Here is a 24,486-nt window from a genome sequence, read left to right as displayed (position 1 = left end):
GCGACAAAATCAATATCAGCAAAGATATATCGCTCAATATATATTTATCTCATAATTATGGTTACTTAAAAGAAATTTTGTTCTTGTATTTGGTCGAAACGTCATCCTACGATACAGAAATATATTTTTTTCAGTCAGGCAGATGGTTGGGCAGCCAGCAGGACTTTGACAACACAGCGGGGTCCTTCGTTTAGCGCCAGTTTAGATTTTCTCCCTCGCTGTGAGTGTAGGTTGTAAAGAGTAAAAGATTAATGTGCCATTTTTATAAAACATAACTTGTGACTTGTACAAAGCTTTGCGTAGAGAAACTTATTGGAAAATAAACAATATATTGACAGGTGGGACGTCATTGTAAAATCCGTCAAAGTTGTACCAGAGTCAGCAAAGGACACAAAGCTGTAACACAAGGAGCCGAGGTGAGTTGGCTGTCTCATTACCTTTGAGTAACGTTAGATAAGTAAATAAATGGAAAGCTATATTTAAAGACACAAACGTTTTGATATTCACAGAGGAAACGAGCGGCATTCATATCCTCAGATGTTGACATTTATGACTTCCGCACAGGTTTATCATGTTAATTTTCTACTGTGTCAGTTTAAAGGGGGCCTATGAGCGAGGTTATGGCCTCTCCTAAACAGACTGCTTCAGGCACTAACTGAATCTTAACCCTTTCTGATCTCTGATCTCCCTTCTGACTGTACACTGTGTGTATGTTGCTTTCACAATGTGAGATAACTTGCCATGACATCATGTCACAGTTGAATTGTAACTGTGAGCAAGACAGAGCTTGTACCAGTAATTTAACTGAACAAATTTAAGTCATTTGAAGGCAGGAGTTTACAATGGTCAATATATTATAGTAGGACTGAGAGATATATGGGAAATCAAATATTACCAAATACCTTGATATCAATATTTATTTGTGCTTTCACAAAATATTCACACAATGAGATTTTTGATAAATAATCAGCAGTAATGTGGATATAATGACTAAGTGGGTAAACAATAATAGAACAGCTAGAACAGTCTGGTAAATTCAGAAAATTCATCAAAATCATTTTACTGTAATGCAGCCTTTAAAACCAGGGAAAAAAAAGTTAAGTCAAGTCAAAAGAACTTTATTTTCCCCTTAGGGAACTTCATTTGTGGTTGGGCTTACATACACACGTATCCCTGCTTTTGCTATACATGTATGACAACTCACATTGCAGTATTTTTGATTTTTGACTGGTTGAATATTTTCTATATTTTGGATCAGATATTCTGTTTTCACTTTTCTACTACTGTGTGTTTAACTTTGAAAACTTAAAAAGAGTCCAAAAAAATTCTCAGTTGAATAAAACATCAAACTGAAAAACTGCAAATAAAACAGCAAATGTGCAACAAAATGTACTGATGAAACTGTCATTAAGCCCTGATACAACATTATGCAAGATGAGATTAAATAGAAAATAGGCAAATTGTAGCAGCAGGTAGGAGAGGGCAGATAAGTGATGTAGGTGAGCTGACCCCGAATTATACTGTAAAAAAAAAACACTCCTTAACTGTGTGTCAGCTTTACTACAAATCTTACTGTCAGTGAAATATTTAAAGCATTAAATTTATTTCTAACTCTTGTATTTCCAGAGCGAAAGTCAGCCAGCCAGGCAGATCTATCCTTATTTTCTTAAGTCTGCAATTTACGTTTTTTTTTTTTTTAATAAGAGCTGCCAAATTAGTCTTTCCTTCACTCCACAGAATAATCTCAAGTGTCTGCCTTCTTGTAGGTCGTCAGGTCATCTGAAATCAGCACCACCAGTAACATCTCTAAAATGGACAGTAGGTATCATGAGATTTAAAACACATTAAAGTACATGTTTATGAATAGGTCAGAACACAAGTCAATTTATGTCTCCTTTGCCCAGGTGATGATGGTCTGGATGGTTTGGACATTTTGACATCGCTACTGGCTGAGAGCGAGGGAGTCGGAGAAGAACAAGGCAATCAGGAAAAGGCAGATGACTTGGACGACCTCTTTGATGGCGACAGTGATGAGGGGGAAGAGTACAAAGAGGGCCTTGAGGAGGAAGGTCAAGATGCAAAGGCAGAGGACGCACTGTCTGATCTCTTTGGAGATGTGGACGACATTGAAAATGAAGAGAAAGACACTAAAAGAAAAGGAAGTGGTGGAGAAGCCTGTGGGGGCCTGGACAGCTCCAAAGAGGATTTACAAGGTTTGTGCCGCTGTGGTCCGTCCTCTAATCCTCTTCTTCTTCTTGATGATGTTTACTAATGGAGCTTTCCTCCTTCAGAACAGCTGAGGCGCATGCAGGAGCAGATGCAGCGGTTACAGCAGCAGCTGGAAGCAAGTCAGAAAGCTTCCACATCATCTTCCACTCCAGTCACGACTGCAGGGAGCTCGGCTGGTCCCAAACCAATGACCCCCAAACCGACACCACCTCGACAGCCGACCTCCAAACTGACCCAGGCCAAACCAGCCTCTACCACACAGAATACCAAGACACAAGCAGGTAAACATTGTGTTGTTCACCAGCCACAGAGGTTTACAAGTCCTAAAGTCCAATGGCCACTTGGGCTGTTTTATTTTAGACATGAAGTACAGAATAAATTAATGAGGACACAAATACGTGCACATAACTGCAGCAGCAACAAAAGCTGATAGTGCGTCTGTTCCCTTGACTTCTGACAGCCGCAACATCTTCATCCGCTCCAGTCACAGGAGGAGGTCTGAAGCTCCAGGAGTCCTCTGACTTTTTTGACCAGCTGAACAATGCTGACTCCTTCAAACGCAAACCCAGGGTAGCTCACAATCCCAAAGCCAGCACATCGCCGGGTAACACTTACACCCTTATGCAGTTTATTTACATAAACCACAGTTACTGAGAGAATTTTGTTTGTACAAAAATGCTACTTGTGCATTTATATATACGTGTATTTTTTTCACTGTTTCCTCCTTAGAAGACAGAGGGCCACTGGTGGAGATAAAGATCGGCAGCTCCTTCCAGCCAGTAGAGAGCAGCAGCAAGGTTTACAAACCTCTGCGTTCACCTTCAGCCTCTCAGAGCAGACCTGCACCAGCAGCTCAGCCTAAACCTTCTCTCCCTGCCCTTCCTAAAGATGTGGGTGTCGAGAAATACTCAGGACTGCGGCTCAGGTAAGGACGCTGAGGCGATAGACACACAGGCTTTTTATTCGAAATCAGCAGCTAAATCCTGAATTCGGGTCTCCCACACACAAACAAAGTGTTTCAGTCTGAATCTTTTCCATTTCAGAAAACCACGCATTTCCTCCAGCGAAATGGACCGCAAGATGGCCGACCGCCGCCTGATCCGTCTGTCGCAGGTGCCGGAGCGAATGGCTCGGGAGAAACTGGAGGACAGCGACTGGGTGACCTTCGCTGTGCTGGTCAGCAAGGCCACACCACAAAGCAGCAGCAGTGTAGGTCTACATTTACACCGGGCATCTCAGAAGTCTAGTTTGGAATGGACAAATGGATTTCTCCTGCCTGTTTAATAATCAGAAATGTTTTTCCATAGCATACAATGTCATGTTTGCTGTTTCTCCAAGATTTTTTCAGCCGCTAAAGCCCCTGCACAAGGGTTGACTGTTGTTGTTGTTGTTTCACGTGAGCGTTATAGCTTCGTTTCCGTTCCATACAGACATATCTCTTATTGAATAGAGGCAGTAAATCAAAGGTGGAATGACTTACAGCCAGTGTAGTTCAGTAACAGACTTGCCTCAATTGGTAGCTTCAAATCTTGTCTCGTGGGAAGTCAAAGTGATTTGGTTTCATCGGACACAACACTGAGATTCATCAAGCACATCTTAAAATGTTTTGGAAACACTACGTTCTGTCACATTATTGACTGAGTGCTTCCTCTCCACAGGGCAAAACCTTCAGCATCTGGAAGCTGAACGACCTCCATAACCTGGAAGTGTTTGTGTCCCTGCTACTGTTCGGCGAAGTCCACAAAGAGCACTGGAAGACGGAGCCGGGCACCGTCATTGGACTCCTCAACCCGAACCCCATGAAGCAGAAAGATGGATATGACGGGGTGAGTGGACAGTTTGACCTGTGTATAATGCACGTATGATAGAAAACCAAGTGTCGTTACTGCAGAAACCAGTGTTTCCTTATTATCTCCATGTTGTTGCAGTCATTTTACAGTTTATTACATTTACATCAGTGTTTTGTCAGTGTCAAGAGCCTCAAGTCACTCCTGCCAATTAGATGTCACATCATAATGTGGATAAATTCATCATCATAATTACAATCTGCCAGAATCTGAATTCAACATTATTGAAGTAGATTAATTGATTTTGCTGATTTTATGGTAATTACAATATGTCACCGTAAAAGCATAAAAGTATATACATTATTATGGACAAAGGTAGAAATAATACAACCAGGAGATTATTTTCTGACATGCAACATCTCAAACATAGCTGATTTTAGGAACAGATGGACTCTGCGTAGATGTCATAAGAGCAGAGGGGTTCAAAGTTTAAACCAGGTGACAGAAAACTGGGTCAGAAAGAAAATTGCGTGTGAGTGTTAGCTCATTTCTCCTGAAAATGAACAGCTTTTCACTGAAGGAAAGTGATAACTTTGTTTTAATTATGTTTAACTTAATTGGTTTCGAGATTTTTTTGTCACTGACTGGTTTGGCAACTGAAGCGACAGCCAATTAAAGCAGAAAACGGATCGGTGGTGTTGGTGAAAATTGCCAGTAAGGTTGCCAGTGTCGGCGTTGCATGACAAACAGAGATGTTAAGAGAGGAATGTGGCGAGGAAAGCCAAGCTGTTCCCAACTGCACACACACATCCTTACCACCCACATAGGGCCATTCAGTTCAGAGCCTCTAATCTCATAAAACAGAAGGAAGGAGAATTGATCTGCACTGCAGTCACGGTTTGGACACAGAACTTACTCTATGAATGAAGTAAATCATGCCGTGCTGTATCAGGTGATGTTTGTAATATAAAGAGCTCTCATTCATAACACAAATTTAGATTTTGTTTCGTTTTCAATTGCTTAGTTAGCACTGTAGGCAGCTTTTCAATAGCTTGTCAAAGTTTCTTTAATTGTTAACTGGATGTTTGTGTTACAGAGTAAAACTTAGCTGCTGGTACCAGTTTGTCAGCCAGTTCAGGTAGAAACTCTGGACAAGATGGGCATTTGGACTGTTTGTCCATTAAAGAGGAACTCCACTGATTGTACACATCAGTCTGTTTGCAGATGTCTGGGAGTATTACAGTATATCTGAAAAAAGTTGTGTAAAGCCTTTTGTGACTCCAGAGGGAGCTGTGTGAAGTAGGGCATTAACGATTTTTTTCAGGTCGACTTATCTGTCAATAAAGTCGAAGTCGAGCGACAAGTCATTTGATGACGTCATCACATTGACACGGCGGAGGAAAGTGAAGTATCTCCACACATGTGATGTGTGTCTGTCAAGGCCCGGACATACTCGGGCGGAACAGACTCTGCTGAGGTCCGCGCGGACTCAAAGCGGACGTCCGCAAGCAGATTTTACAACCACGTGGACTCCGCTCCGCACACCAGTGACTGCTCGGCATGTATTTTTCACATCGCGGGGATTTTTACAGGAAACTACAACGCGGAAGTGCGCTCGACTATGAAAGCCCGAATGACTGTGGACATTCCTCGCGGAGTCTGCTCCGCTTAAGTATCAGTGTAAACCAATCAGAGGCAGTGATTGCATTCCGTACACAAGCACACAGAGAGAGAGAGAGAGGGAAAAAACACAGACTTGTCGACTCCTCCTGGGGGGTGTCGACTTGTGCCACTGACGTCAACATGTCGACAAATCGGCTTTTCTGTTAATGCCCTAGTGTGAAGTCTGATAAACATCCTCAAGTGATGTCACTGGATTTATTGTCTGTTTTTTGATGCTCATCTCTTGTTACCACTGTAAGCTGATTCCCCTTGCAGAAAATATAACCCTGTGTTGAACATGTGCAGGTGAGCCTGACGGTGGATCACCCGCAGAAGGTGCTGCTGATGGGTGAAGCTCAGGACTACGGCACCTGTAAGGCCATGAAGAAGAACGGAGACCCCTGCTCTCAGATGGTCAACCTGGTGGGTCCATCTTCTCCCATCATACATTTCTGCACATTCGCTTTCAGATTTCCTTACATGTGTAATCCATACTGGGAATTTCACGTCTGTGTTTTCTTCCTTTCATTAATAATCCTAATACAGGCGACTTGTCTTTGTGTGGTTGTGTTTGTTTACAGTATGAATGCCAGTATTGCCAGTATCACGTCAAGGCCCAGTATAAGCAGATGAGCTCCAAGAGGGCCGAGCTGCAGTCTGCGTTTTCTGGAAAAGCTCCCAACAAGTTGAAGGGGAAAGGTGGCAGCCTGAGAGAGCGGCTGTGTCAGGACGGCTTCTACTACGGCGGTGTGTCTTCACCTGCCTGTGCCGCATCATTGTGAGTGATGTTGGAGGCTGTCGTCTCATTGTTTATTGTTGGAAATGTGGGGTTCACTGCAAGTTTTCTATACATTGTCCCTTAAATGCACAGTATCTGATCAGTGCAGATAATATTTAATACAGTAATATGTACAATGTGAGATTTGCAGCCGATGTTAGACAATAATGCATACCAAGGTCACCGCCGTGTCCAGTTTGGATTATGACTGAAATTCTATTTGCACTTTTACAGTGTCTGTTGAAGTCAATTTGTGCAGGCATACTGCAATTTACAAAGCCAGGAACACAGTGTGGGACTGGGCAGAATCTGAGCTGCCTGACATTTTGACTAACAGGTCTGTGTGTTGCAGATCAACGTCCAAACCGAACAAACCTGCCCAGAGGACTTTGGACAAGCTGTTTGTGAAAGGCTCAGCTCAGCACATCAATCAGGCCAAGAGGCTGGGTGAGGACTGAGAGTCTCTATTTGAAGACCTCAAGACTGTCTGTTAATCTGATTTTGTCTAGTTGTATTTTAAAACAAATGTTTAAATGTTTTAGGGTTTCACAGCTAAAAAAGTCTGTCTGTAATACACTTTTCTGTGCTTTGAGCTCTTGTTGGGTTACATCGCCTCCAATTAAAGGGAACCTATTATGCTCATTTTCAGGTTTATACTTGTATTTAAGGTTTCTTCTAAAAGATGTAAAAAGACTTTTTTTCTCATACTGTCTGTGCTGGAACACCTGTATTCACCCTCTGTCTGAGACACTCCATTTTTGCGCCTGTTTCGTTTAGCCCCTCCTGAAAAAGCCCAGTCTACCTTGATTCGTCTGCATTTCCTGGTCTTCCGTATGTCCTTGTCTCTGCACTGTCATTGCAGCCGGGGGAATGACTGTAACACCAAATAGTGGCAATTCCTACTGTGGAAAATTAAAATTAAATAAAAGCTTGTAAGCCAAAAATGTTCACAAGTGGACATGTTCCAGCAGGAATATGATCTGAAATCGGAGTGAAATTTACAACATCAGCAACCAAGATTACATGTTTCCATGTAGCATGTTGCTACATGTAGCAGTGTACCTGCACGTAGCTACTAAAGTGTATAACGGCACTTTCTTTTTTTTTTTCTTTTTTTTTTCAAAAGATTTTTTTTTTAGTAACAGATGCTTACATTACAGAGCAGGAGCAGTTCCAAAAATGTGTCAAGTTTTCATTCCTACATTTGTAAAGTAAAAGGTAAAAGAAACGTATCCAAAAACATAAGCAACGAGGCAAAGAACAAAAACCAAGACCAAAGATTTATGATATAAAATAAATAAGGATACTATTCCTTAAATATATACAGAGAGGATGTACTAAAAATAAACCTTAGGGCCATTTTGACGTACAAATATACATTAATAAATTCAGAAATAGATCAGAAATGATCAAAGTTGTGAAATATAGCAGCACTTTCTGCCATTAAAAATCACCAATAAAAGCTTCTGAACACCACCACACATGTTCCAGCAGGAATGTTATTAGAAATCTGGGAGAAATTAACATCTGCAACCAAGATTACATGTTTCCCTGATGTTAGCATGTGGCTACATGTAGCAGTGTATGTAATGTGAGCACTTGCAGTAGCTTGCCAGGAGCTGATGACTATATAAATAAATCTGTTATGAGCTGACGTCAGCTTGTACTCAATGTCGATGTTTTAGTTATAATCTTGACAGTGACTGTGAAGACAAACTACAAAACGAATAATATTTTCTTTGTATGTGTTTTTATTTTCCAGCCTTGCAGTCCGGTGAAGTTTCAGGTTGTTCAGATGAGTTTAAGAGCCTCCTGTCAGTGCCAACACCCGGAGCGCTACAGCTGAAGCAGCACTTGGCAAAGGGGAGCCAATCAGGTACACAGCCTGGAAATATTTCTGTGCCTCTCACTACTCTGGCTAAGAATGAATGAATGACTTTTATTTTTTTTTTTTTAAATGCTGTTTCCCTCCTTGGAGTACAAGACACCAATATTTACAGTGCAAGTGCTGCTCACAAATCAACCCAGGTGATCTAATATAAAGTGACAATACCAGCAATCAACCAACCCTTACTGATAAAAACGTTTTCTTTCTGAGATTAAAAGATCACGAAATGTCCAGTACAAAGGACAGTTAAAAAGAGAGAGAGAATGTTAATTTGGATCTCAGAGCGATGTTCTGTTAAAGAGCTGTGAATTTACCCTGTTGCCCATCTTCAGTCTCCAAAGGTGCAGCTCCAGTTCAGTCTTTCTCAGCCTCGGACCTGCTGAAACAGCAGAAACAGATCCAGCAGGAGTTTCGGCAGAACCGTCGGCGGAGGGCAGACGAGATCCAGAAGAGGGTGCTGCAGAGCTCAGCTGGGCCAAGTCCCAGGTTGTCGTCATCCTCCTCCTCCTCACTGGGCCAGAATGGTCTCATGTCCCCAAAAGCTGCTTCCGAGGTCCCCAAGGCCACCCAAAGCCCCGCGGCCCCTCACACTCCCACCCTGGGTCGAGGCTTCTCTGAGGGGGACGACATCCTGTTCTTTGAGAACAGCCCGCCGCAGGCACCTGCCCCCAGCGCTCTCAACCTGTCAGCTGCCAAGCTGGCTGCTCTGAAGAAGCTGAGAGCCAAAGGGGCGGGGCTTGAAAAGGAAGACCCCAACGCTGTGAAGAGAAAGAGGAGTAACGACAGTGAGATCAGCGCCCGAGTTGAGAAGAATCTGACATCACCAAATGGTACAAAACTGCTGTGTATCTCATCTCTGCTGAAGCACAATATAAACCTAACTGATTTCAGATATTTGACTTGGCAGCAGCTCAATAAAATCATTTAGTTAAAACAGATCTAGCAGCTCTCTGATAAATGTGAAGAAATTTTGGCACTGGATTTAATTAGTAAAATGTAGAATTCTGTATTCAAATAAAGTCATATATAAAATGGCTTTACTGTTGATTGTTAACCCCTTACTTTTACTTTCTGTGCAGGAGAATCGTGCAGTAATGAGGATGACGAACCAGCCCAGAAGAAGAAGCGGGATCAGCAACTTTACATCCAGTCAGAGGAGTTTCAAAAGATCCTTAACGCCAAATCGCGCCATGGGGCTGCACTACAGGCGGTAAGACAAGTGGCACTTTATTCCATTCATCAATTAAAATATATTTTGATTTACTGCTGTTGCACTGAGTAGATCCGATTTCCACAAAGCCAGCTTCATTTCTAATTAAAACGTTGTAAAACGTTTCATGTGAATCTCTTCGCTCTCAGGCGGAGTACCAACTGCAGGAGAAATACTTTGATCCTCTGGTGAAGAAGGAGCAGATGGAGGAGAAGATGAAGGGCATCAGAGAGATGAAGTGTCGTGCTGTTACATGTAAAAAGGTACTGAGTTAAATGTACAGCCATTTGGTTCAGATATGCAGGATTCATACGGTCGTGGAAAATCTGGAAAGGTCATAGAATAACTTAATCTTGTTTTCCAGGCCTGGAAAAGTCATGGAATTAGTAAAATCCTTGAAAGTTTTGGATAAGTCATGACATTTTGTTGTGTGTAGTTGTGCGCTCTATGTATGCCAGCTAGCTAGAATAAAGTTGGATGGGATTAAAGGGACAATGTATTGACTGTGACCATAGTTTTAAGTTAGAAGTAAGCAAAGTAAGCTCACATTTCCCATGTTCCTTTGCTTCCAGTGTAATTATACCTACTTCAAGCCGGCGGATCGCTGTGTGGAAGAGAATCACAATCTGCGGTGGCACGATGCCATGAAACGTTTCTTCAAATGTCCTTGTGGACAGAGAGCCATCGCTCTAGACAGACTGCCGAACAAACACTGCACGTAAGGATCTTAATGTCCCTCAAGTTGCTGTCGTCTCTTTCTTGTTCCTTTAATGGTTTTTCAGGGCTACGTCTGCATTATGACTAATGTTGTTTTACCATTTTAGTAACTGCGGCCTGTTTAAATGGGAGCGTGATGGGATGCTGAAGGTAAAATCTCTCTCTGACTCACAGATTACCTCTAATATTGTCGTGAAAGAAAACAAACCTGATGTCGCTTTATATGTTTCATTGCAGGAGAAAAAGGGGCCGAAGATCGCCGGAGAGCTTCTCCTGCCTCGAGGAGAGGAGCACGGCAAGTTCCTCAACAGCCTGAAGTGATGGCACCAGGACAGGATCTTTAGTAGCATTTTTATATTTGTATGAATTATGTTTTTAAAGTTTGATGTTGTGTTGTCATTATTCATTATGTGATTTGAATGTCTGGTTAAATTGCTAATATGCTGGAAATAAGATGATTAAAGAAATAATTTGCAACATTTCATGTCAAATGTGTGTTTCTGAAAAGCTGAGCACAGGACCTGGGACGGATCTGGAAAGTATGGAATCATATATATATATATATATATATATATATGTGTGTGTGTGTGTGTTTTGAAGTCATCTCTATGTTATTTGACTGAATAGTAATGAATGGTTTCCTGACTGTTGGTCTAATAGTGATTTATTTTACTGAAGACATGTCACAGACGGAAAAGCACAGGTGTAAATAATAAAATCAATGATGACTCAGTTCCATTAAGCTGCTTTAGATCAGGGTCCTGATATTGTGTGACAGCTTACTGGGAAACACAGAGCCACTATTAATGTTATTACTAACAGCTGTGCTTTTCCTACTGTGATGAGCCAAAATGTCTGCTGTGCAAAAGGCCTGTCTTTTTAGATACAAGCTTAAACACAAACCCAACTTCAGCTTTTTCTTTTTAAATATTTCTTGCCTTCAATATACAGTATAAAAAACATCATAGTCATCCAGTCAGCATATACAAAATATGATACTCCATCACTCCATGTGTTCACAATAAAGTACTGGGTTGTGGTGGTTGGATGAGGAATGATATCCACTACAGCTGAAAGAAAATACAGGTATACTGCATAAGTAGTTCAGATTGGATCAACAGAAAATCTGAAGAGGGTGTCACAATGTGGAAATGTGATCTGAGTAAGAATGGACATTTTATTAAAGGTAGGTAACCTATGTTGTTTAGCTTTATGCTATATTTACCTTTCAATCTATAGCAAATTGACAAAAAAAAAATCCTGCCTCAAACATGTCGGCAACAATATGTAATTATAAACTTGATTGTTGTTTTTTTATTTACTGCATGTGTTTGATGATTGTTTCTTTGTGTGCACAACTAGGTTTCCAGCAGCTACTGTCTGGACAGAGGACTAAAAAAAAAAAAAAAAAAAATTCAACAGTCTTAAATCATCAATGGTAGGTGCAGAATCTGAGGACTTTTTTCTGCAATCAAACCTGCATCTAAATTTAGAAATCATACCATGCAACAGCAGCATTATAATTTATCCACCCATACAATGAGACGCACATTCAAGACACACTGAGTTTAAGTAAAGGGATGTGGTTATCATGATACACATCTAAATCTACGAAAGCCAAGAAAGGCCATGCTTGCAGTTATTTTTTAAGGCCATTATCTCAAGATCACAAGTTAATTATTTTGAGATAACAAAGCATATCTTCTTGATTTATCACAAGAAAACAACTTGTCTTCATTTGGGATAATACGGAAATAACAGCTCACTTGACCACAGTATAATTATCCCTTTATCTTAAAACAAAAGTTATTTTCTCGTGACTATTTTGTTACCCGTTTGTTATCACAAGAAAAAAACTTTGGTATTCAAAGATAATTAATCTGTGATCTTAAAGTAACTGCATAAAAAATTGCAATAATGGCCGTTATAGGCTTCCATAAAACACACTCACATCCAGCCACATTGATTGAAGGCTGCTGGGTTGTTGAAAGGTGAACTGGGGAATGTTGGAACAATGATGCATATTTAAAGAAGGATACAGATAAAGCAGACTGCAAATATAACAAAACCACTTAAAAGCACTTCAAAATATCAGTAGGGAGCTCACTTTCAGTTTTATATTCATAGGGAGTAAACCTGTATCAGGACACAAACACACTCCATGCTGATGACTGTTGAGGCCAGGTGGCGCTCACTCAAGTTTGGCCCTGAAAAGGAAAAGTCCACAGTGGAATAACAGTATAAATATAAAATAAGGATTTGGGGTTTGAAGCTTTGTGATTACTGAATACAGAGTGTCATGGCCCATTGTTTTTAAGGGTTTAATTTGTGCTTATTATTCTACTGCTACTATTTTTCCTTCTTTCCACCTCCTCTGTCTCGTCTTTGCCCAGTTTGTGTCTAATATTTCCACTCAGGAATGTGGAATTCATCTTCGCCTGATGACTTCTGCAGCTCACCTCATATTCTCTTTTATTCCACTGCGCCTCCCTCCCGTTAAATACTCCAAATACCAGACGGTGCAAGCAGTGAGTTAAAACACATCAGAGGTCTGGGAATCAGGAACCTCATCTTTATTTGTCATTTTGACTTAAAGACATAAAGTCAGGTTCTTTGCAAAAATAAAGCGATTATCAAAGTCCGCTGTTAATGTACTGAGTTGATATATTGCTGCTAATACCACAGGCTGATATAAAGGACACTCTGTGTAGCTTATATGTACATGTAGCAGAGGCAGTAAAGAAGCATGCAAAACATATAGCCTCCATTTAATATGATAGTAGTAGAAGTTTAGCTTACAATACAAAAACTGCACTTTTAATACATTATACAGTTTGATGTGGAGACATATTGCACAATTAAGGTTTTCATAAAAAATAGAAATTAAAGAAAACCTTTTTCTTGTAGCTTAAAGTAGAAATATGAACATGACTGCCTTTGGTAGCTACAGGTGATGGCAGTATTAGCACTGCACCAAGGAGAGGTGCTGTAACCCGGCCCTCTATGCGACACAGTGCGCTCAGTGGAACCAGTAGTAGCGAGGATAGAGGCCGTCGTACTGATACTCTCGATACTGCTCGTGCGTCTCTCTTGATCTCTCAGTTTGCTCTGTGGATAAAAAAGTTAAAGTGGCAATGATTAACATTTTTCTGTTACCAAAGAATCATGACTATATAACGAGTGGATTGTAGTGAGAATTATCACCGGACTTTGCACTTCAGAGGAGCTTGCAGAAAGACCATTAGTGACTAGCTGGTGAACATGGTGGAGCATTTAGCACCTAAAGAGCCAAATATTTCCCCGAGGAGTTACCAAAACAGCTAAAGAAAAGAAGCACAATTAGCTTACATGCTAATGTTGTTTCGTGCCTGCTGGATTTGTAGAGGCAACTCTTTGCTGACACATTCACCAGATCAGCTTTACAAGTTTATAGTATGTCAGTGTTTAAATAAAATGTATGTAAGAACAAGGGCAAACAATTCTTGCTAAAAAAAAAAAAAGTTTGTACTAATTAGGGCTGGGAACTGCCCATTGGTTCGACAGCCCATTGTTCCGACCATATTAAACTCATTGTTCCGAAGTCTGTTCCGAAATCGTCATGATGCCCTGTGGTTAAGGTCTGGTTAGGTTTAGGCACAAAAACCACTTGGTTAGGGTCAGGAAAAGATCATGGTGTGGGTTAAAATGAAAAAGAAAGTGACAAACACGTAAGCCGTGAGCCGTTCAGCACCGCGGACAGTCGGACGAATGGGATGTCGAACCAATGGGCTGTCGAACCAATGACATGGACCCATTAGGGCTAATGGTAGTGCTCCAAACTGTTAGCATTTAGCTAGCTGTTTGTGATGTTATGTTTGTGAATGATCTGATTCTTCTTAATGCCTCTTCAGTACGAACGAAGGAAACTAAGTCATATTTGATGAGAGCAGTTCTTTTTAGTCTTGTGCCCAAATTTCACTGCCAATAAAAATTTTTTCTAATATTAAGTTTTGCATGAATGGTATTCAAAGCAAGGCAACTTTATTTACATAACAGCATGGCTTCATAGCAAATGAGCGCTAGATACTAGACTGGCCTGTCTGTGGTCCAGACCTGTCTCCCATTGAAAATGTGTGGCACAGTATGAAGCACAAAATACAACAACAGAGACCCCAGATTGTCGAGCGACTGAAGTTGTATATTGACTGGGAAAGCATTTCACTTTTGCTTACTGAGGTGTTGTTTTTTTTAATTAAAAGGCGATGTCAGAGAGTGGTAAACAGACACCTGACCCAACTTTGTTGAAACGTGTTGCAGGTTTCAAATTCAGAATCAGCGTATATTTTAAAAACAGCAATAAAGTTTTTCAGTTTGAACATTAAATATCTTGTATTTAGACTGTATTCGATTGAATATATGTTGAAAAGGAGTTACAAATCATTGCATTCAGTTTTTATTTAAGTTTTTCACAGTGTTCCAACTTTTTTGGAATTGGGGTTGTAATCCTGGTGAGATACCTGGGATTTTTGTCAACTATATCTCCCATTTGGTGAAACCAACTTAGAATGCAGCAAAGAAGCCATAGCTACATAAAATCCAATATTAACACTAATTTACAGGATTCAGCTGACAAATTTGTGTTTGGTTCCACTGTAAATGAACTGCTACGAATATATATCAATATAAACTAATCTCAGGAGATTTATGTTCGTCCCCTTGTTCTGCCAATTGTACTGACATCATGTACATAAAGCATAGAGTCAGCCAACAATCTAGAAATGTGAAAAATTTGAGTTTTGTCATCTTTACTCTATGACCAATCAGAGTTTCTACAAAACCTTAGTGTGTTGTGTGGCCTGGTTGGGGACCTTTTTGTTTTCCTATAACATCTCATTGTCCCAAACCACCAAAAACACTGTGTATCTTACATATAAAACCCACTCACATCTTTATGGTTAGCAGTTCTTAGTTTAGAAACTGTCACTGCAACTATATCACACCAGACAGACAACCGCAGGGAAGATTGTCAGCTTGGGGTCGACCACAAATTGACACTTTGATTTGGTGTGGAGTCTCAGGCACTCCGCTGTGGTCCAGAGGCTCGTGGGTGCCGAGAGATTCATTCAAGACCCAAACTCTGTTTCCCTTTCATGTGTTCTCTCTAGCGAGTCCTCTCGTGACGACTGGCATTCAAGTAAATCTTAGGTTTTTCACAAGGATGTGTTTACTGATACAGAGCCTCTGTGCTTTATTTTTATGCTTAATTTAGTGACTTGGAACAAAATGTTTCTGTGAAACACAAGATGTTAAATGTATTTTCAGTCCTTTGTGAAAGGGGTAAAAGTTAGGGTTTGATGGAGGGATATTTCTCCATTATTTTACATAAGTTGGAATTTCTTCTGTTTGTTTGTCTGTCTGCCGTTTTGTCAATTATGTATTTTGATGATTCAGTTTGAGAGAAAGTGGACTCAAGAGGAAAGCATGGAACATGGAACTGAAAGCAGCTGCATCCAGGTCTCACCTTCATGCAGCTCCCTGGTGTAGGTGTCGTGCTCATCCACCTGCTCCTCATTGTATTCCCTCCATCGTTCGTTTGCAGCAATCTTTACCCTCTGCTCGGCTGTGGAGAGAGGAAAGGAAAGAATACTGATACTGATAGATGAAGGTCGGTGTACCATTTTGGTCCCAACTGAAATATCGCTATAGCTATGTGATGAATAAACCTTTGCAGACATTCATGGTTCCAGAGGATGCGTCCCCTAACCCTAATGACTTTGGTGATTTCCTTACCTTTGCTCTAGCCTTACCAGAAGGTCGAAAGTTTCACTTGTCCTGAAAATCTCAACATCTACTAGATATTTTCAAATGTTCTACAGATATTCATGGTCCCCAGAAAAGAAAACCTATAGGCTCCAATGAGCTCTTGCCAATTTTTTTCTGGTGCGGGATCACGGGGGCAGCAGGCAGAACAAAGCACCCCAGACGTCCCTCTCCCCAGCAATGCTTTCCAGCTCCTCCTGGGGGTCCCCGAGGTGTTCCCAGGCCAGATGAGATATGTAATCCCTCCAGCATGTTCTGGGTCTGCCCTGGGTCCTCCTACCAGTGGGATGTACCCTGAACACCTCTAACAGGAGGCTCCCAAAAGGCATCCTGATCAGATGCCCAACTACCTCAACTGACCCCTTTCGATGCGAAGGAGCAGCGGCTCTACTCTGAGTTCCCTCCGGATGTCCGAGCTCCTTACCCTATCTCTAAGGCTGAACCCAGCCACCCCACAGAGGAAACTCATTTCGGCCACTTGTATCCACAATCTCATTCTTTCGGCCACTACCCAGAGCTCATGACCATAGGTGAGGGTAGGGACGTGGATGGACGAATAAATCAAAAGCTTTGCCTTCTGGCTCAGCTCCCTCTTCACCATGACGGTCTAGCGCCAAACCGCCGATCCACCTCATGCTCCATTATACCTTAACTCGTGAACAAGACCCTGAGATACTTGAACTCCCTTGTTCGAGGCAGTAACTATCTCCCAACCCAGAACTGTGAACTTTCCCTTCAACGTTATTCCTGCTTAACATCAGCATGTTAGCATTGTCATTGTGAACATGTTAGCATGCTAATGTTAGCATTTAGCTCAAAGCATTGCTGTGCCTACAGCCTCCCTGAGTCTTGTTAACCATGAGAACACTGGAAAACCTTTAACACAATCAAACTTCTTAAACTCTGATAAGCCAAGTTTGAATAAGTTCCTCATGTTTACACAGTTAGATTTACATAATATTGTATGCTGGGTCTAGTTAGGTGTTAAAACAAATACATGTGGGTAACCCCTTCGACTTACTGTAATGTATTAGAAATGTGTGTAAACACCCACACCTCCGTCCTGCACCCTCAGTTTGCAAAACCAAACACCCCCACCCATGCCGGCACACAGCAGCCACTGTATGCATTAGACATTACTAAGCTGTCTGAGTTTTTCTTTAAGTACTTGAATCACAACAAGCTTGTGTTGGGATTACATCACAACATTTCATGTAAACACAGACCTGTATCCACTCTGCAAACGTATTTTCCCTCCAAATAGGCCAGTTACTTGGGGCTTAGGTGTACTGTAGGAAACATGGCTCACACCCATCTTCACACTAACTCCATGTGTAAAACTACCTGTTCTGTTCTCTTTGACGCTGCAAATTCATCACAGTTTCCAGAATCAAATATGATCAGCTCCTTCTGGTCTCCTTTCTTAGCTGAGGGTTAGATTATTGGCGTTACTTACTTTGGTAAGAACTGAACAGAGGCAGGATCTGACATAAAATCCTCCCATGATAGGGTTTTTTATTTCCTCATGAGCATTTAGCCCTCTAATATTGAACACAGGTGCTAAAGCGATAGCGTTACTTACTCTGATTAGAAGAATAACAACAAAAAAGTTAACTTTTCCAACGTCAATAAAATATTATCTCTTTGTCTTTCCTAACCACTTCTCCTTGACCTCAGATAAGATCCTAAGCTAAAAGAGATGCATAAGACGTGGAAATAACAACCATTGCTATTAGAAAACTGTACTGAAGTCACAGTTGGTTGTGCAATCATCCAACATCTGTTGGAAATATTGCATTTACCCAATTTGAGTGTTGCCTTTTAAATAACGGAGCAATGCAGTAGGGAGAGAATGTCTATTTTCTTGGACTAAATTAGGTGAAAACGATCATACAAGCATTTCTCACAATTGCCCTGAGTGCCTAAACAGCCTGTGCATACCTTTCTGGCAAAAAAAAAAAAAAAAGTCCCTTAAAACACTCACTCAGCTGCCCCCTTCACTTCTTATGAACTGTGTTGGCAAGGGAAATAATCAGCCCTTTTTTAAGTGTTTTATTTTTTCCCAAGAATGTGGGCCTGGTTGTCCGGAGCCAAGGCCCAGTCTGGTGCTCTGATTGCTGGGCAAGGTGAAATGACCCACAGCCTGTCCCTAGAGGACTTCTCTGATGGGTTTTCCAACATAAAAGAGATGTATTAACAAGGACTTACTTTACCGAAAAGATGAACATCACTGCTGTCAGCAGCATTTTTGCAAATTTGGGCATTTTTATGCTTTCATCTCAAAGCTAAAGGAAGACAAAAATCCTGTTATGATTTTTTGAAAAGTTATTTTGGTGATAAAGTATGATGATAACTTCCTGTGTTCGGAAACACTGGAACACATCCATGTGTTTGTTCATGCGGTCTGAGGTGTGTTGGCGTTGTGTATCGCACTGATGCTGGCAGTGGAAGAATGAGCTTATTGTACAGAGAAACGGAGCACAAGAGAGAGCCTGCTCCATACTACCCTGTGCCTCCTTCTGCAGCCTCCAGCCTGCCTGTATATGTCTGTGTGTGTGCATGCGTGTGTGTCAGATTAAAGAGCTGCTACTGTATCGAACACCTGCTTGAGTTTTCCATTACTCTCTTTTACTTACTACTTTCTTGAACTTTCACAGCTTGCAGTCAAAACCTCAAACCATATAATCCTTAGAGTCCAACTACAAACCAATAAACCAACACTCCTACACGCCTCACATACAGTGCTTTCAGTATGGAAGGCCAAACATGCCATATTTAAGACTGTCCACAGTGTGGCCACATCAACCACACGTAACACCAAATTTGAATAACTATAACTCACCTACCTCTATAGTCAGAAAAACCACTTTACACTTGATCCAGCTGGTTTTCTGCCAGTGAGATGACGGATAGCCCTGCCAGCTACTCATATCTTTGCCTTAAGGTAGCCAAATAAAATGCAAATATTGAAGCTCTTACCTTGGAGCTCATAGTATCGGGTTGAGCGGCGACTACGGCGTTTGAAAAAGTTGGTGGCGTCCGACTCGGGCATGAACACCTGCCGTGGTGCCCCTAAAGGTCAGAAGTCAGAAGGTAAAGGTCAAATACGGAGGAAATGTGGAGCAAGATAATGTGAAATAGTAAACAGGTATCACCTTTAGGATCGTCTTCCTTTGAGTTGTCCCGCACTGCCGCACTTTCCACCACACTGGAAACTGAGGAAAAGGTGAAATAATAAGTTCCTGTCTTTACACTTAAGCATGTGTATAGGGCCAGTTTTATAACAATATTATTAAAGAAATGCATGTCAACATTTATAGACCCTTATCTCAATAAAAAAATTCAAATGCTTGCTTATTTCTGTATCCAAATGATAAAGTGAACAATGAAAACCTCATGTATCTGGAATAAACCCAAATGTCTAGAGAAAGCCTCCTACTTCTTAATTTAGCCTGTTTGTTTGTGGAAAAAAGTACTTAAATTGTCCCGTACATAGTGCTACTGCTTCAGTTTACAGTTAAAAATCACATCTCAAAGATAATACAAAAGAAACAGCAAACAAAAATACATGTAGGAGAAAATATAGGGAAGAGAAATTGCGTCACACAAGATTGATTTCACAGGCAGACCTCCATCGCCGGCAATATACAGAAGATTGCGTGGGTCGTTTTTGTCCCATTACAAATTATAAGTGTGGCACATTGAAACAGGATTAGAATATCCATAAATATATTTTTTCATAATAGCTAATAATTGTAAGATGTCTTGCCTTGCACAGCCTTTTTCACTATACTCACCGTGGTCTGGCAAAGTTCGATTCAAATTAGTGTTGCTTATTGTCGTCATTAACTTTACCACGCCCTATTGTTCACTGATTGGTCTGAGTCATAGTCATCCTCTGGACACATGTCCCGTAGTGGAAAATAAGCTGGTGTTCTGGGGTTCAGACTGTTCTTTGGAGAACTATTGGACATCTCTGGGCAAACGTACAGCTTTTTTTTTTTTGGTCTCCTCCTCTTGGCTTGTATCGTCAACCGAAGAGGGCTTACTTTCCTGACTTGCATGTACTCCAGTAAAAACATGACTTAAAGCTTTGATGCAAATATGACAGTCAATTTAATCAGCTTTTGTTGAAGACATTGACTTTTGCAACTGTTACAAAAGTTTTAAAAACTGATTCACATTGATACCTATTGCCCCTGAATCAGACTATACAAATGGTTTTCTATTATAAAGCTGAAATTTGAAAATAACTGTGGAACTTACAAATTAATTTTGACAGATTCAAGTTCTGATGCCAAAAAAAGGTCTTAGGTCACACTGAAGCAACAAAATACCACCAGATTTAAGATTTGTTTTCCCCCACATGAAAGGGGGACCACACATGTTAGTGCTTTATACCCTCAAAACTGTGCTGCTTATCTCCCCTGAGGATGTATAATTAAAAAAAACAAAAAAATAAAACCCTGTCTCAACCTTTCTCCCACCCACCCAGAGGTACTTACAGGTCAGGATGAGGAGGGTGGTCACTAAAGAGACCACTAAGACTTGATTCCAGGACATCTTGAGAGTAAAAAAAAACAAGCACAAACTCTACTGGACTTGACGGCACACCTTACTGAACTGAACTGAGAGAGGAGAGAAAGATGAGGGAGGGAAGGGACGAAGGTGGCAGAGGCAGGGAGAATGGAGGAGAGTGGGAGGAGGAAGAAGAAGAGAAAGAGTCAGAGAGGGGAGGGAAGTTGCTGGAATATTGATTGCCCAGGGGAAAAGAAGAAGAAGAAGAAAACAAGGAGAAAAAGATGAGTGATGGATTTAGGTGAATTGAAAGAGGAGAGTCGAGCAGAGTGGAAATCAGGGTTTCGTAATAGTTGGAAGTCGAAAATCGAGGAGACATCACTCTGCAATGATACTGAAAACACTGTAACTGTGATACCAGAAATCCTGCAGTTTGATTTTTGATTTGATGATTCGATTCGCCAAGAAAAAAATGATAAGAAAGAGATAAGCTTTCTAACAACATGTACCATATCAGACACTTTGTTGCAATTACTGCTAGCTTTCTGTATCTGAATATACAGCAATGTTTGTTACTATGAATATATACTTTCTCTAGTGATGATTTTTTTGGCAGCACAATAAGTTTTAAACAATGACATATTATCGCCTTGTAAAGCTGATATGCGAACTTGTACCTGTTAGAAAATAATCGCCTTTTTACACATGCAGCATACATGGAGCATTATTAGCATTCATTTGGAGTTGCGTTTCTGGATGCCTGATGAATGAAAGTCCAGCACTCACTCTCCTTTTACCTTGTTTTTGGTCTCCACCAGATGCTGAAGGAAATATCTGTCTTTTTAACTGCTAAATGCTCCATTTTCTTCATTAGCTAGCCGCTAATTTTGATAATTTACAGTTGTGCTGGGCAGGTATTGGTTAAATGTGTTTTTTTTGGAATTAGGAACCATTGCAACAATTGCAAGTGCTATGTCATGTTTTGTTGCTCTAATTGGTTGTAGCCCTATCCACTTGATAGGGCTACAACCAAAGGTTTGGTCTATGGCTGTTGATGATATGCTTTAGAAATAAAAAGAGAGCTGAGAAGATCCAGACTAACTTTTGTGATGTCAGGCTAGTAGCGAACAGCTGTCTGCTGTGGCCACAGTAAGGGTTAATGACAGCAGTGAGAATGAACCAAAACAGTAAGGCTGTAGTCCAGATGACCAAAATAATTTGCTGAAAGATGCTAAAATGGTTAGTAGAGCTGAGAGGAACTGCAGAGTTGGTGATTATTTTCTGTCGGTTTATCACAATGAGAGACCCCTTTCACACTGCACAGTCATCTGACCCATTGTAAATATAAAAGTATTGATAAGAACAGCTTTAAAAATGTTGAAGTTGAAGTGAATTATATCCAACCTTCTGTTTCCAAGTTAGTAGTTTTTTTTTTACACAGAATCCAGAGTTGAGGAGCAACAGGAAAGTATTATCAAAGGACTTTGCCTCTGTTTCTAATTCCGTGAAATTCAAAGGGGGTCCGGATGGAATATAACAAGAGGTTTGGTGGTTTTGTGACTGCTGCATTATATTAAGTAATCACACCAGCAGGCTGAGCCACAGATTCTTTGAAGAGAGCGGACATCAAATAATGCCACATTACTTTAGTATGTATGCTAGCAATGAGGTGCATCTGTTTGGCCAGGTATTTTTAAATTCTGGGTCATGCTGTCTGAGAGTGGATGACCTGACATGAATGAGGACGTGTCTCTCACCACAAGTATATCAGCTGTCAAGGACTCATCCTGGAGGTCAATGGCCCTTTGTGCCTGTAGGATAAGGTTCATACAGACCTCCGTGATGACTGTCTGTAGAGAGATGCCATGTGATTTTGTATATTTTCTTTGTATCATGGGTTTTATTTAACATCACTAAGTTTAAACTGATATTAGGTGAGGTAACAGGTCAGTTTGCAGTTTGAAGATGACAAAGTTAAAATCGAAAATCCCCTCAAAAGAAGATAATACAGTACTGTATAGGTATAATTTTAAAGGTATAGATAATGTGTGAGGGTTGCAAAATAATACCACTACATAACAACAGACATAATTTAACAGACTTTAAGACATACTCTATTGTGCATTGTTCCCTTCCTATATGAATGATGTTTATTTCCTTTGGTAACATCTTGAAGCTGCACTGGACCCATTCATTATCATTCCAGGTAGAGAGATCTCAGGGTTTGACATACCTTATTGCACTAACCTGTGGTTAATGCTACATTACGCTGCAAGCTTTTGAACTGTATGTGCAGAGTGTTGCTTAAATTGAGCGATGCAAAAGTACATAAGTTGAGTTGTCCTTTAAGTGTGTGTGATGAAATCTCAAATATAAAATGTGTGTCAGTTTCCTCCAAAGGAAACTGGGCAGAGACGACTGGCTGCTTTGCTCAGAAACAGATCTGGAGTCTGGGAAACATTTAGCAGTAAATGAGCCTGCAGTTAGACCTGTGTGACTGAGACTATTTGCTGGGTGTGCAATGTGTATATATATTGTGTGCAAGTGTGCATGCATTGTTTTTTTGCATTAATGGTTGAATGTATGTAAATGTGTCTGCTTCTCCTAAAGCTTATTTGGTGTTTGGTCATATCATAGACTGTGAGATTCATATCAATGTGTCAGCTCTTCTCCTGCATGTGAATGGATTTCCTGCATTTCTGAATTAAAGAGCTGAGAGCTTCCCTCTGGGTTTGAACAAAGACGCTGTTTAAACACACCCACACACAGAGACACTCTTAGCTGTGCTGGATCAGGTGTTTCTTAGGGGCTTCGAGCACGGGGATCCAGGACCATGTGACTCAAGTGTCATTCAGTGTTGAGCAGCTTTCTCTGATGCACCCAAAGCAGTGTGAATGATTTTAACATCTGTGGAAGACTAATTCAGCTGGAAAATACTGAGAAACTAGTGAAACATGTGCTTTTATGTTTTTGAATTTGGTTTGTCCAGGTTGTTGCTGCCCAGTTCCAGTCCAAACATGGCGTAAACAGACGTCACACGGCTGTACTCGACTGTAACCTGTTTATGTTGTTGTCATGCAGCCAGGTGAGATGTTCAAAACAAATCTGAATCCTGTAGATAAGACTGCACAAGTGCCGATAAGAACAGTCTTACCTGACTTTATTTTGTTTTGCTCATCTTTCAAGCGTGATGATCCCCTTACCCATAATCCCTTGTGTTTTGGAGTTGCTCTCTCTGATTCCATAATCTAAAAACTCACTCCTGCTGAATCACAACACAGTTCTCTAGATATTATGCCACCTGGGTTCACACAATGTATTTTACACTTAGACCAATGAGAATTAAATCAAAAACACCATAGATCATAAAGTAATCAGAACATGCTGTCCCTGAATGCAGCCTCTCTCTCTGTCGTTGTTGTTTATGTACAATAGTTTTTGTATTGTAGCTCCGTCACTTACTTTGTTATCACATATTACTGTCACAAATTCGATTATTGTATGATACATAAAAATATCATGTCACCTTTTCAATACAACTTTAATTATTCAAGTTTCTCATCAAAACTCCATTTTACAAGTTTACATTTGAACAGAGCTTGAAAACATTATAATGTAACTCAGTGCAACATCTGTGAGCGGTTAGTTGTGGCCACCGGCTGCTTATAGCTTATTGTTAATTAGCTCTCCTGCTGCTTTCAATGTGAGTTTGTTGTTCACAATGTGACATCATCAGGGAAGTACACTAAAAAAATCCATTGGTTCAACTTAATAAAAACAAGGTAACAATTTGCATGCAATTTTTAAGTAGTTCCAACACAGCCATATAGAATAAATCCTCTGAGTCTTTTATAATCTGGCAAACTTGATTAGTTTAGTACAACCAACATGATTTGCT

General features: G+C 40.6%; 2 protein-coding genes across 2 annotated transcripts; one reads left to right on the top strand and one right to left on the bottom strand.

Annotated features, from left to right (window-relative positions):
- The first annotated feature begins 212 nt into the window (after positions 1-212).
- Positions 213-10,711, top strand: mcm10 (minichromosome maintenance 10 replication initiation factor). Its single transcript, XM_049566703.1, has 18 exons — positions 213-416; positions 1,767-1,818; positions 1,905-2,213; positions 2,292-2,510; positions 2,690-2,833; positions 2,959-3,154; positions 3,273-3,438; positions 3,888-4,055; positions 5,985-6,101; positions 6,260-6,456; positions 6,809-6,903; positions 8,219-8,332; positions 8,677-9,174; positions 9,424-9,554; positions 9,704-9,817; positions 10,127-10,272; positions 10,379-10,421; positions 10,509-10,711. The coding sequence occupies exons 2-18, from the start codon at positions 1,812-1,814 to the stop codon at positions 10,590-10,592; spliced, it is 2,748 nt and encodes a 915-aa protein (XP_049422660.1). The 5' UTR covers positions 213-416; positions 1,767-1,811; the 3' UTR covers positions 10,593-10,711.
- A 2,093-nt stretch (positions 10,712-12,804) lies between these two features.
- On the bottom strand, positions 12,805-20,751 carry ucmaa (upper zone of growth plate and cartilage matrix associated a). The gene is made up of 5 exons (XM_049566725.1): positions 20,576-20,751; positions 19,226-19,285; positions 19,050-19,142; positions 15,772-15,870; positions 12,805-13,379 (listed from the first exon to the last, which is right to left on the bottom strand). The coding sequence occupies exons 1-5, from the start codon at positions 20,631-20,633 to the stop codon at positions 13,291-13,293; spliced, it is 399 nt and encodes a 132-aa protein (XP_049422682.1). The 5' UTR covers positions 20,634-20,751; the 3' UTR covers positions 12,805-13,290.
- Between the last annotated feature and the right edge of the window lie 3,735 nt (positions 20,752-24,486).

This window comes from Epinephelus fuscoguttatus, linkage group LG22 (assembly GCF_011397635.1).
Source record: "Epinephelus fuscoguttatus linkage group LG22, E.fuscoguttatus.final_Chr_v1".
In the NCBI taxonomy this organism is placed as follows: domain Eukaryota; kingdom Metazoa; phylum Chordata; class Actinopteri; order Perciformes; family Serranidae; genus Epinephelus; species Epinephelus fuscoguttatus.
Note: the sequence above shows the minus strand (reverse complement) of the source record. Positions and strands in the feature narration are given on the sequence as shown.

Excerpts from the sequence above, each read along its gene's own strand:
- mcm10 (XM_049566703.1), top strand. Across the intron at positions 6,457-6,808 it reads CCTGCCTGTGCCGCATCATT|ATCAACGTCCAAACCGAACA; the intron begins GTGAGTGATGTT and ends TGTGTGTTGCAG. Across the intron at positions 10,273-10,378 it reads CTGCCGAACAAACACTGCAC|TAACTGCGGCCTGTTTAAAT; the intron begins GTAAGGATCTTA and ends TTACCATTTTAG.
- ucmaa (XM_049566725.1), bottom strand. The coding sequence starts at position 20,633 with ATGTCCTGGAATCAAGTCTTAGTGGTCTCTTTAGTGACCACCCTCCTC. Across the intron at positions 19,143-19,225 it reads AAAGGAAGACGATCCTAAAG|GGGCACCACGGCAGGTGTTC; the intron begins GTGATACCTGTT and ends TCTGACCTTTAG. Across the intron at positions 13,380-15,771 it reads CACCAGGGAGCTGCATGAAG|AGCAAACTGAGAGATCAAGA; the intron begins GTGAGACCTGGA and ends TTTTATCCACAG.